Source organism: Spermophilus citellus, assembly GCF_964194105.1.
Source record: "Spermophilus citellus genome assembly, chromosome: 13".
NCBI lineage: Eukaryota > Metazoa > Chordata > Mammalia > Rodentia > Sciuridae > Spermophilus > Spermophilus citellus.
Genome location: NC_138193.1, coordinates 85,464,118 through 85,476,437, shown reverse-complemented (window position 1 = coordinate 85,476,437; position 12,320 = coordinate 85,464,118). Strand labels below are relative to the sequence as shown.

The 12,320-nt window shown below is 42.3% G+C and overlaps 1 protein-coding gene across 2 annotated transcripts; it reads left to right on the top strand.

Moving 5' to 3' along the window:
• The first annotated feature begins 8,812 nt into the window (after positions 1-8,812).
• Positions 8,813-11,983, top strand: GEMIN6 (gem nuclear organelle associated protein 6). Of its 2 annotated transcripts, none has more exons than XM_081263814.1 (4): positions 8,813-8,949; positions 9,401-9,428; positions 10,025-10,170; positions 11,389-11,983. In XM_081263814.1, the coding sequence occupies exons 3-4, from the start codon at positions 10,043-10,045 to the stop codon at positions 11,762-11,764; spliced, it is 504 nt and encodes a 167-aa protein (XP_081119940.1). In that variant the 5' UTR covers positions 8,813-8,949; positions 9,401-9,428; positions 10,025-10,042; the 3' UTR covers positions 11,765-11,983. The 2 variants fall into 2 exon arrangements, with proteins under 2 accessions (XP_081119940.1, XP_081119941.1); XM_081263815.1 differs by having other exon boundaries at positions 8,874-9,009.
• Positions 11,984-12,320: the final 337 nt, after the last annotated feature.

Below are 12,320 nucleotides of genomic sequence, written 5' to 3'. Positions count from 1 at the left end.
GAAAAGGGTTTCACTGGAGGTAGAAGCACTTAAAATACTCATTTGAACAGTTTATTTGCCCCACATAAAAACAATCTGAAGATAGATAGTTCAGGTCTGCTATGACCCTTTTGTCTTTCTGTTTAGCATGAAACCCTTCTCATGCTTGTCTCCTCATAGTGGGAAGAGGCTGCCTTACCTCTAAGCTTTGTGTCCAAGCCCAATAGGCTGAAAAGATAAGGGACAAAGGGGCTTTCTCTCTGCTAGGAGGCTTTGCCTTCTTATTTCAGAAAGGACTGCCTTGCTGGACATGGTGGCACCTGTAACCACGACATTTGTGAGGCTTAGACAGGAGGATTGCAAATTCAAAACCAGCCTCAACAATTTAGTGAGGCTCTACACAATTTCGTCTCAAAATAAAAAATAAAAAGGACTAGGGATGTGGCTCAGGGCCCCTGGTTTAAATCGCTGGAATAGGGGATGGGTCGGGGGAGGAAGAACTGCCTTCCTAGGGACTTGATGTACATCTCAATTGCTAGAAATATTTGTATAGCCCCTGTTAGTTGCAAGGGAAAATGAAGATTGAATTTTAGCTTTCAAACCTCATTAGGAGGTTTTTGGGAGAGTTGTTAAGTGGACCAACATACAGTAGCTGCCACAACAAATATGTAAATAACAGACTACCAAATGGTTTGAGTGTGGTGACTCACACCTATAATCCCACCTATTTGGGGGCTGAGGCAGGAGGATCATGAGGCCAGCATGGGTAACTTAGTGAGATCCTGTCTCAAAATAGAACATGAAAAGGAATGGGGGTGTCATTCAGTGACAGAGCACTTGCCTAGCAGATGTGAGATCCCAAATCCAATCCCAGTTCTGCAAAGCAAAGCAAAACAATACAAACCAAAAAGAGCACAAAACACAAAACGGGGAGAGGGAGAACACTGCAACAATGAGATCAAGGAATCACTGGAGAAGACCATATAAGGACCTGACAAGAAATCTTGGAATGGCATTACCTTTGTGAAGTTGCTACCCACTGAGCCCAGATTCTAGCCCTTACCAGTCCAAGACTTACTGAGATACAGAGACTAATCCTATCCAAATTCACAAGAGATTGAAGTAGAATTTACTAATTTCTTTGTTTCTTGTAGAGGCTTTCCCAGAGTTGCAAACTTAAATTTCTATAGGGATCAGGAAGGTAATGTAAATATATGAAGCAACCAAGCGTAAAATAATAGTGGTAGAAACTAGCTTCAGTGAAGAGATGACACAGTGTAGGTCATATTAGACCTAGCTGCATGTTTTGCTATGACTTATTGGTCTCCAATTAGTGACTTATCATCTATCCCTTTCTATTGACTAGAAAGTTCTCGTGTTTCATCTTGAACACAGTCTGTCCTGATAAACAGTGTACCTGGAAAATCAACAGTCACAAAGCAGCATGCTGAGGATGGAGTTAAGACAGAGTAAGGCAGATAGTTTTAGGAATATCTACGCCATGTCAGTGTAACACCTGATGAATCATCCGTTCTCACACTATGCATCCATCCTGGGAAAATGTCTCCCAAATTCTCAGGACTCTAAGACATATTTCTCAAACCCCAGCTTTCAGATTTTTCTTCTCTGCCTTCTGCTGTTAACCATGGGTTACTGAATATTCAGGAAAGCTACAATACACTGTTTCCATTTACTAACATACAAGCCATTTCAACCCTGCTTCCTGGCTTAGAATTTCAGTTGTTCCCACATGCTTTGGTCATTCAGATTACAGATGGTCTCTTTGTGCAAATGAATCACAGATCTAATCACATCCATTTAATTTAACTTTTTGGGTCAGTTTATAAGAGATTAGAGGAGTTATCTCATGGTTGCCTTTTGTACTGTAAACACAAATAAGATGCTATTGAAGCACTTTTTATGCAATGAAGAAATTTTCCTATCCAATTTAATGAAAATAATTACTACTGGAAGAGGCCCAAGAGCCTAGAAAAAAAATGAATGGGAAGGGAAGGGCTTATGCATAAAGAACAAAGAGAATTTTTGTTACAGACCTGAGTCCTCAAAGCTCTCAGCATGTCCTTGCCCCAATCCAATGATCAATTTGGAGACACCCCTCTTCAAAAATCATATCTCCTGCAGGTTTCCATGGAGATGATTTGGGAGGCCAAAAATGAGACAGAAGGAACACAAATTTGAGGCCAACCTCAACAATTTAGTGAGGCCATCTCAAAAAAAAAAAAAAAAAAAAGGCTGGGGATGTGGCTTAGTGGTAAAGTGTGTGTGTGTGTGTGTGTGTGTGTGTGTGTGTGTGGCCCTGAGGCTAGAGAATCACTAAGGCTCAGGAGTTCATGACCAGCCTTGGAAACATAGCAAGACCTGGTCTCAGAAAAAGAAAAAAACATCCACTTAGTGTTAATCTTATTAATCTTTAGGGTTGTGAGTGTAGCTCAGTAGTAGAAGATTTGCCTAGAATGCACGAGTCCTGTGTTCCATCCCCAAGACCTCCAACAAGAAAATTAGTACTGGAAAGTTCTTAGAAGAGTACCTGTCACAAATGAAAGGAAAGCGAGGAACCGGGAAATGGGTGAGCCATAAATGAAAGACACAGACCAGGCAGAGATACACACAAGAGTTTATTTGTCAGAGTTGACAAATAGAGGCACGTCTCTCCATAGACTGAAAGAGGCAAAACAGCTTTGGGGTTTAGGACTTTTATGGGGCAGGCTCAGGGATTAGAGCCAGATGGGTCCTAATGCAGGCGGTGAAGGGTTGGGTTGGTATGAGGGGTGAGCCTTTCTCAGAAGTGCCCTTTAGCAGGAAAGCAAAATTTTTCTTAAAATGTCTGTTGTCACTTAAGATGGCCATCCAGATGCTAAGCAAGGACCTTACAACAAGCTCTAACAAGCTGAGAAGTTTTTTAAAGAAATACAAATTCAATTCAAATTGAGCAACTATTAAATTCCAGGCCATGTGCTAGAGGTTAAATATATGGTAGTGAACAAAACAGCATGGGCTCTGCATGATGTGCAGGAGTCAGCCTAAACTGATCCCAAAAGCCCATTGTTAAATATTTAGGAGATATTGATATTTATATTTATTTAGTTTTTGTACAGAGATTGAACCCAGGGGTGCTTGATTACTGAAACACATCCCCAACCCTTTTTAAATTTTTTTTTAAAATTTTATTTAGAGACAGGGTCTCACTGTGTTGCTGAGTGCCTTACTAAGTGTTGGGTGTGTGGGAGACTCCCCGGCTAATGTTAAGTTTCCCTCTTATGAGAACATCCCATAATCCTTTACCCCTCCTCCTCCTCTCCAAAGCGCGCCAAGCCTAAGAGCGCCAAATTCAAAGGTTTTCTCAACCAATCTCTGTGGGACATTGGATGTCTGCTCGCCATCCCTGCAATCAGCACCCACCACATCGCCTACGCAACCCTTCTTAAGCCCAAGCTAGCAAGCCCATGCTCTCTGCCCTCTTCCTCTTTGTTGGGTGCAGAGCAGGCTGAACTGTGTTGTCTGCAGGGCAGGCAATTGAACAGATGTTGACTGCAAGATAGCCCACGCACTCAAACCCCCCTCTATCTGGTCCTTTATCACCTGTTTGTGTCAAGTCCCGCTCAAGGCTGAGCACTCAACCCCACTTGGGCCAACAAGGCAGCATGCAGACCCAGAGGCCCCATTAGATTTGGGCTATAAAAACTCCCTCCTGCCAGGCCCCTCTCTCTTTTGCTCTCTCTCTCTTGCTCTTTATCTTTCTTGCACGCGCTCTCTGTCTCTCTCTTGCTCTTGCTCTCTCCCTGTTCTTCTCTTCTCTTCTCTTCTCTCTCTCTCTCTCTCTCTCTCTCTCCTTCCTTCTTTTCTCTTTGTTGCACTGCTGCAATAAAGATCTTTTGGTCACTCCGAGTGTTGTGGTCACTTTCCTTTCATTCTTCTTTCTCTCCTTTCTCTGCTCTCTTTCTCATGCTCTCTGCTCTCTGCCCTCCTCCTCTCCTCTCTTTGTTCTCTGCCTCTCCTTTTTTCCCCTTCAGGCAGCCCCCAGTAAAATCTCATCCTGCCTCAGCCTCCTGAGTCACTGGGATTACAGGCATGTGCCACTGCTCCTGGCTAGGATATTGTTATCCAGTTGTTTAATCATTAGAAGCTTGAAATTAGATACAGTGGAAGTGTTTACACCGTGGAAATAGCAAACAGTACAAATCAAGACTTGTTTTAGTCAGCTTTTCTCACTGCTGTGACTAAAAGGACCCGACCAGAAAGCACAATTGTAGAGGAGGAAAAGTTCATTTGTGGCTCACGATTTCAGAGGTCTTAGTCCATAGTAGGCCGACTCCATTCCTGGGGCTCAAGATGAGGCAGAACATCATGGTGGAAGAGTGTGGCAGAGGGAAGCAGTTCACATCATGATCAGAAACTAGAGAGAGACTCCATTTGTGAGATACAAATGTATACTTCAAAGCCCACTCTACCACTTCAGCTACCACTCAGTTAATCCTTATCAGAGGATTAAATCACTGATTGGGTTAAGACTCTTAAAACTCAATCGTTACTTCTCTGAACTTTCTTGCATTGTCTTACGTGTATGCTTTTGAGGGACACCACATCTAAACCATAACAAGGTTTTCTCAGTACTGGGGATTGAACCCAGGTGCACTTAACCAACTGAGCTCCATCCCCAGCCCCCTTTATGTTTATTTTGAAGCAGGGTCTTGCTAAATTGCTGAGAGCCTTACTAAATGGCTACAGCTGTCCTAGAACTTGTGATCTTCCTGCCTCAACCTTCCGAGTCACTGAGATTATTCACATGGACCTCATGCCCTGCTTTTTAATTTTCTTTAGAATATTACAAACTTAACCAAACTGGAACCAAGATTGCTAAACTCTCTATTATTATTATTTCTTTTCTTTTTTAAATTTTTTAAAAATCAAACCCAAGCCTTTTTCATGTCTGGCAAGTGTTCTACCATGAGCTATACTCCTAAACAGTCTTATTAATTTTTAAGTCCTAGTTCTTAACAGAAAGCATAGCACATAAAGCTACATAAATATTTGCTTGATGAATAAACATAAACAAGGAATTGACACTTCTGATGGCTATTGTTGAATGAATAAAAAACTAGAATACTTAAAAAAACAGGTTTTTTGTTTGTTTGATTTGGCTTAGTTTGGTTTTGTTTTAATCTAACCATACCTTGCATGAAATATACTTAGTAAATTATGGTCTCTTCCTACACCATTTTCTACCTACTTTTAACACTCAACATTGTGAAGTGAAATTTGTGATGGTTTGACTAGAGTAGGATAGCCTTATCTTGGCACCATGATAAAGACCAGTGAATAGTTTAAGACAATTGAATTGACAGTCTTTTTAATTTCTGATTTTCTTCAGGGCATTTAAGAAGAAAAGTTTCTTTGAAAATAAGTATTTTACCAGGAGCAGTGGTGCATACCTGTAATGCCAGTGGCCCAGGAGGCTGAGACAGGAGAATTAGAAGTTCAAGCCAGCCTCAGCAACTTATGACACCATAAAGAATTCAGTGAGGGGCTGGGGTTGTGGCTTAGCGGTACAGCGCTCGCCTGGTGAATGTGGGGCCCTGGGTTCAATCCCCAGCACCACATAAAAATAAATAAATAAAATGAAGATATTTAAAAAAAAAAAGAATTCAGGGAGACCCTGCCTCTAAATAAAATACAGAAAAAAAGGGAAGGAGGACTGGGAATGTGGCTCAGTGGTTATTATTTTAATCCCTGGTACCCCCCCCCCAAAAAAAGGTATTTCTTGCTAAAATGAAACAATGTACTGGAGAATCTAAAATAAGCAATTTTGAACTCAGCTGGAGGATCTCAAATTCAAGGCCAACCTCAGCAATTTAGCAAGACCCTGTTTCAAAATATAATATAAAATAAAAAGGGCTGGGCATGTAGAGCAGCTCTGAGTCCAATCCCCAGCACCCTAAAAAACAAACGAACAAACAAACAAATAAGCATATAAATAAAGTGTGTATAGGTTTGTGTTGAGAGCCACAGCCCAGTCAGAATGATGCCTGGCATTTGCCAGAGGGAATGGTTGTAAGGTGACACCAGCGAACCATTGAGATGATGATTTGAGTTAAGCTATATATAATTGCTGTGATGCTGGATTGATTGTATTATATATTTGACCTTTACTGGCGGGCAATAGGGCAGCTCTTGCTGCCTCCGGTGCCCGCTACTTTGGAGTTCCCGTGAGTTCTCGCGGGGTTTGGAGAAGATTGGACGGAGCCCGATGGAGGGAGTGTGTTCCTGTGTGGTGTGGGCAGTGCCGATGAGAGTTGGGGAATAAAAAATTGCTGTTTGAACCTACAAGGCTTTGTGGCGGCTCGGTTATTTGTGCCCAGCCAGACTGCGGCAGGTTTGAGAAGGTGTAGACCTTTGGAAAGATGGACGGAGAGTGGAATGGAAAGGGAGAGGAACAGAGAACATGAAAATGGCACACCTGCTGGAGTGAGCTCCTTCAGAGGAAAAAGAGGTAGCATCATTTAAACTTAATGAGGACTGGCTACAAGAGAGGTCCTAAATGGGCAGGTCACCAGTTTGTTTGAAGTCAGTGATTTATATCAGCAGTTCCAGGGAATGAATTTTTACTTTCATTAAGAGGCAAAAGGTGCTGGACTTGGTGGCACAGCATGTAATTCCAGCAACTCAGGAGGCTGAGGCAGGAGGATTACAAATTTGAGCCCAAGACTGGGTGTTTAGTTCAGTAGTAGAGAACTCCTGGGTTTAACCCCCAGTAAAACACAGCACACAAAGAGGCTAAAAGGAAGCAAGGGAAATTGCCCAATCTTGTCACCTTAAAGTTTACATTGAGACTATCTTCTGTTTGTAGAATTATATGTTTAGAAAACAAGGCCAAAGGTTTTTATTTTGCAGTATAGAATGAAACATAAAACTGCAAATTAAAAATTATTAAAAATTAGTTGTAGCTCTTTTGGACTGAACTTTTATGAGATCAAATGTTTTCCTTTACACTATAATAACTACACAAATTTATATTAGCTCTTTGTAGATTTAAATGGTTTTTAATTGGCAAAATCTTGCAATCTATAAAAGATTAATATAATCAATCATTCAATGAATTAAGGTTTTGGGATGGATTATTTGATGACATAGGAGACAATGTACTTCAAGGATTGAATGATTCTAAGTAGCAACAGAAGAGCACCTTAATTTTTGATGTTTTCTATACCTTCGTTAGATATTCTAATTCAGTTCTTGTAAATATTCTTATGAATGTTTCAACATTTCTAAGAACTCAACCTTTAATACCAGGTAACATTTTTCAGCATCATAGTCTAGAAAGGGTGTAAGCTAGCAGCCAATTATGTGACTAGAAATCTGTAGCAGATGCAAGAGTTTACAGTTTTTACACTACAGAGGTTTACAGTGAGTGATCTGCTAGGTGTAATTCAACCCAATCCAGTGTGTTTCTTTCCAGATTCTGCACATTCAGTAAGATGTACCAAGGCTATATCCTAAGAAGTAGGATTTATTTTCCCCCTGTGCTGGGGATTGAAACCAGGGCCTCCTACAGGCTAGGCAAGTACTCTCCCATTGAGCTTTATCTCCAAGCAGCAGGAATTTTAATTGTCTTATAAAAGCCAAAAAAAGAAATACCTACTCAAGTGCAACTTTGCACTTGTAATTCCAGCAACTTGGAAGCCTGAGGCAGGAGGACTGCAAATTCAAAGGCAACCTAGAGCAATTTAGCAAGGCCTTCTCTCAAAATAAGAAGGCCTGGGGATGTTGACTTAGTGTTAGAGCACCCCAGGGCTCCATTCCCACTACTACAAAAACAAAACATGATCCCATAGCTCTTCTCCACTGCTCGTTCAACTCACAGTTCTAGACCTTTAGGATTTACTCAGAGGATTTTTGTGTTTGATTCCATAGCACAACAGCACATTTCTATGCCTACTATTACTGAGGACCTGGAACTAACTCTTTCCTCTCAAAGAAGAGGGCAGGGTGATGCCTCTTCTGTATCTCCGGTTGATCTCAGCCCCCTTCACTTGGCCCAGGTGATCTCCACTGCCGTCAGTTGCTGCACAAAGCCTCCTCTAATAAGGTCAACTAGAGAAGTCCTCCTAGACCTGTATCAGTATTAAGCCATAGCTGCTCTGAACCGCAGTTTTCCCAACTTCCAAAGTCTCCCTACCCATTTTAGAGGCTTACTGTCAGGTTTAGATGAGTGAGTGTATCAGACTACTTTTTCTTTTTTAAATGTTTAATTGTTGATAGACTTTTATTTTATTTATATGCAGTGCTGAGAATCGAACCCAGTGCCTCACACATGCCAGGCAAGCGCGCTACTGCTGAGCTCCAGCCCCAGCTCCAAACTACTTTTTGGGGGGGAGAGGCAATGGGGGGGGGAGGTGGAGGGGTACCAGGGATTGAACCCAGGGGTACCTAACCACTTAGCCAGCCCTTTTTATTTTTATTATTTTTTTTTATTTTGAGACAGGGTCTCACTAAATTGCTTAGGGCCTGGCTAAATTGCCCAGGCTGGCCTCCAACCTGTGAACCTCTTGCCTCAGCCTCCCTGGGATCACAGGGCGAGCACCACCACACCTGGCATTTTTTTCTAACCTGATTTATGTTCTTCATTTGATAGACGTTTTATTGAATTATAAGTTTGAGTAAAAAAGCATGGTTTAAAAAAATTATTGGAAACGTTCATCGTGGCACTGGAGAGGGCGGCGCTAGCGAGCACGGCCTCGCACCAGTGCACAGCGACCTCCGCCCGCTCGCGGGCCACAGCCAAAGACTACCAAGCGCAGGCGCGGGGTAAGGAAGTGACGCAGGCGCGGGACCGCCCGGCTCCCGCCGGCTCCGCTCAGCTCCCGGTCCTCGCGGCGCGCGTGCAGGGGCCACCCGGCGTTCCCGCTGCTCTTTGCCTGGTTTGCGAGGATTAAGCGTTAAGTCCCACGTGGTGTGAGTAAGCTCCGAGTGTCCTGCGGCTTCGGGACCGGACTCGGGCCCCAGCCCCAGAGGGTCAGCTGCCCCCCCCCCCACCGTGTTTGCGGATCCTCCAGATTTTAGGAGGAAATTGTCACAAGTCGGGGCCTCGGTGCCGAGGTCCCACGGAGACACAGCTAGGAGAGAATGGGAGGACGTCAGTTTGGGCGGAAAGGGCCGTGGGGCTAACTCCTTTGCTGGAAGGAGGGCCGAGTGTGAAGCGATCCGGATGGGACTGGAGGGTGGGATGGAGTGTGCCAGATGCCCCCGGTTGTCCCCATGGCCTTCAGACAGAATCATAAACACAAGCTGTTTTACATTCATGTTCAGTAAAAGAAAAAAAATTCTCAAGCAGTTTTCACAACCACCGTCCGTATTATTATTTTTAAAATTTTGTATACCTATTACTTTTTATGTGGTGCTGAAGATCGAACCCGGTGCCTCATCCGTGCTAGGTAAGCACTCCACCACTGACAGCCCCAGCCCCACAGTTCGTATTATTAATGCTTATTTGTGTTTTGCCTTTGGTCTTTTTTTTTTTTTTTTTTTGTCTATTTTTGAGATGGGGAGGTGGTCTTGGGGCTCAAGTCATCTTCTCGCCTCAGCCTCTAGTAGCAGGAACAACAGGCAGGCATGCGACAGGCTGGCATGGGCTACCAGGCCTGGGTCAATACGTTAATGTTTTGGAGGGGGTGTGGGGTGTGGAGGGCCAGTACTGGGGATTGAACTCAGGGACTCTCGACCACTGAGCCACATCCCCAGCCCTATTTTGTATTTTATTTAGATAGGGTCTCACTGAGTTGCTTAACACCTCGCTTTTGCTGAAGCTGGCTTTGAACTCGCAGTTCTCCTGTCTCAGCCTCCTTAGCCAATCGGATTACAGGCGTGGGCCACTGCAACCATTCAATACATTAACTCTTAATTGTATTAAGTAACTTGTTAAGAATTTGAGGCAAATCACAGATATTCTCCGCTTTTAGAATAAAGAATAGAATTAAGACATTGGCCTGTGTTGGAAACATATATTAACCTAAACCAGTGGTGATTTTAGATTTAGCCACCTGGAACTATGAGTGAATGGATGAAGAAAAGCCCCTTAGAATGGCAAGACTACGTTTACAAAGAAGTCAGAGTGATAGCCAGTGAGAAGAAGGAGTATAAAGGATGGCTTTTAACTACAGATCCAGTCTCTGCCAAGTGAGTATGCATCCTGCTTGCCTGAAATCATGACATACCTTTGAGCTCCCTGTATGGTATATCCAAATTATTAAAAGCAGATCAGTGAAAGGTTGGTCCTTTTTTCTTTTTGCTATGCTGAGAATTGAACCCAAGGTCTTGTAATGTGTCAGGCAAGCACTCTACCCCTAAGCTACACCCCCAGCCCAAAGGCTAATTCTTTTCATTTAAGAACTGAACTGTCTTTGAATCCAAGTGCTATTCTAACTATGGATAGCTCTATCAAAGCAGCCCACATTCATAGGAATGGGACATAGAAATTTCTTTTTTTTTTTCTAATGGATAGTTTCAAACATCACAATGGTATAAAAAGGATGATATAACGAACACTAACTTTTCATCTCTTCCAAGTTTTTAAAACCAATTCCAGACATCTTATAATGCCTCATCATGTAAGAGGCATACATCTTAGAAGATAAGGATGTTTCCTTAGTTTCCTCTAATCTATGAGTTTTTCAGTCTTGTATATCATGACCTTGACAATTTTGGTAAGTACTGGTGAGATAGAATTCTCTCAGCTTTGGTTTTTGTGATGTTTTCTTCATAGACTGAGCATATAGGCATTTTGGGGAGTACCACAGAAGTGAAATTCTCATCACATATCATTTTTTATTTTATTTATTTTCTCTTTCTTCCTTTTTCCCTTCCTTTCTTCCATCCTAGGGCACCTTACCCACTGAGTTACATCCCTAGCCCCCTGCCCCCCCTTATTTGGAGACAGTCTCAGTAAGTTGCCAAGGCTGACCTTAAACTTGTGATCCTCCTGCCTCAGGCTTCCACTTCACTGGGATTACAGGTGTGCACCACTGTGCTTGGCATAACTTTTTAAAAGAAATTGGTATTGGAGATCAAACCCAGGGCCTCATGCATGAACGTGCACTTTGCCACTGAGCCATACCCCGCAAGCCAATGAACTCTTAGGAAATACATTAATTGTATCCCACAATGATTAACCGATATGTCAGGGAAGATGTTTAGGATCCTCAGTGAATGCTTGTCAATCAAGTGAAAGCATCTGGTGGTGAGAAGATTAATATTAAATAGGGAAGGTTGTTCCCTCCATTCTAGTGACCTATTTGGGTTGAGGATGCCTCTCATTGCATTGCTTCTTTTGTAGTTTCATGGGCCTTTAGATTTTTTCTTTTGCAAATCTGCTCTGAACTGATTTTTCTTTCAAAGTATTGTCCTCGTGAACTTCCTTGAAGATGGCAGCTTGTCTGTGACTGGAATTATGGGACATTCTGTGCAAACTGTTGAAATTGTGAATGAAGGGGACCATGGAGTAAGAGAGAAACTGATGCATTTGTTCATGTCTGGAGACTGCAAAGCTTACAGCCCTGAAGATCTGGAAGAGAGAAAGAATAGCCTAAAGAAGTGGCTTGAGAAGAATCACATCCCCATCACTGAACAGGGAGATTCACGAAGGACTCTCTGTGTGGCTGGGGTCTTGACTATAGATCCACCATATGGTCCAGAAAATTGTAGCAGCTCTAATGAGATTATTCTGTCCCGGGTTCAGGATCTTATTCAAGGACATCTTGTAGCTTCCCAGTGAGAGATCAAGAACTGTGGATACACTAATTGAAACCGACTTCATATTTTTGTTCTGTCATGGTATGTTTTGAATTTAAGTCCATCATATTGTGGGACTTCAAAAGTATATGAGTGTTGTGTTCATCTGTGTATATAATTTTTTGTTATTTTGGCAAAATCAAAAGAGTGAATTGTGGATGCTAATTTTGTTGGGAAATAAATGAACTAATTGGTATAAGGATAGCGACACATGCAATTAAATTAGTAGAAAGAAGTCAGAATTGTAAGGGTAATTTTTTTTTTTTTTTTTTTTTGGATGGGGATATACTCCCCCCCTCCATTTTTTTCCAGAACTGGTGATCAAACTGGGCTGTATACCCCCAGCTCAGTGTATTGCAGCCCCCCACCCTGCCTTTTTAAGGCAAAGTATATATTTGGAAAAATATAATATGGCAGATTCAGTATAAAAGGTGAACTCACAATTGCAAGTCCTTTTTACTAACTAAATCAATGTTTTCTTTGTTTTTGTACTGGGAACTGAACCGAGGGACACTCTATCACTCAGCTACAACTCTAGC

Excerpts from the sequence above, each read along its gene's own strand:
- GEMIN6 (XM_081263814.1), top strand. The coding sequence starts at position 10,043 with ATGAGTGAATGGATGAAGAAAAGCCCCTTAGAATGGCAAGACTACGTT. Across the intron at positions 10,171-11,388 it reads ACAGATCCAGTCTCTGCCAA|TATTGTCCTCGTGAACTTCC; the intron begins GTGAGTATGCAT and ends TTTCTTTCAAAG.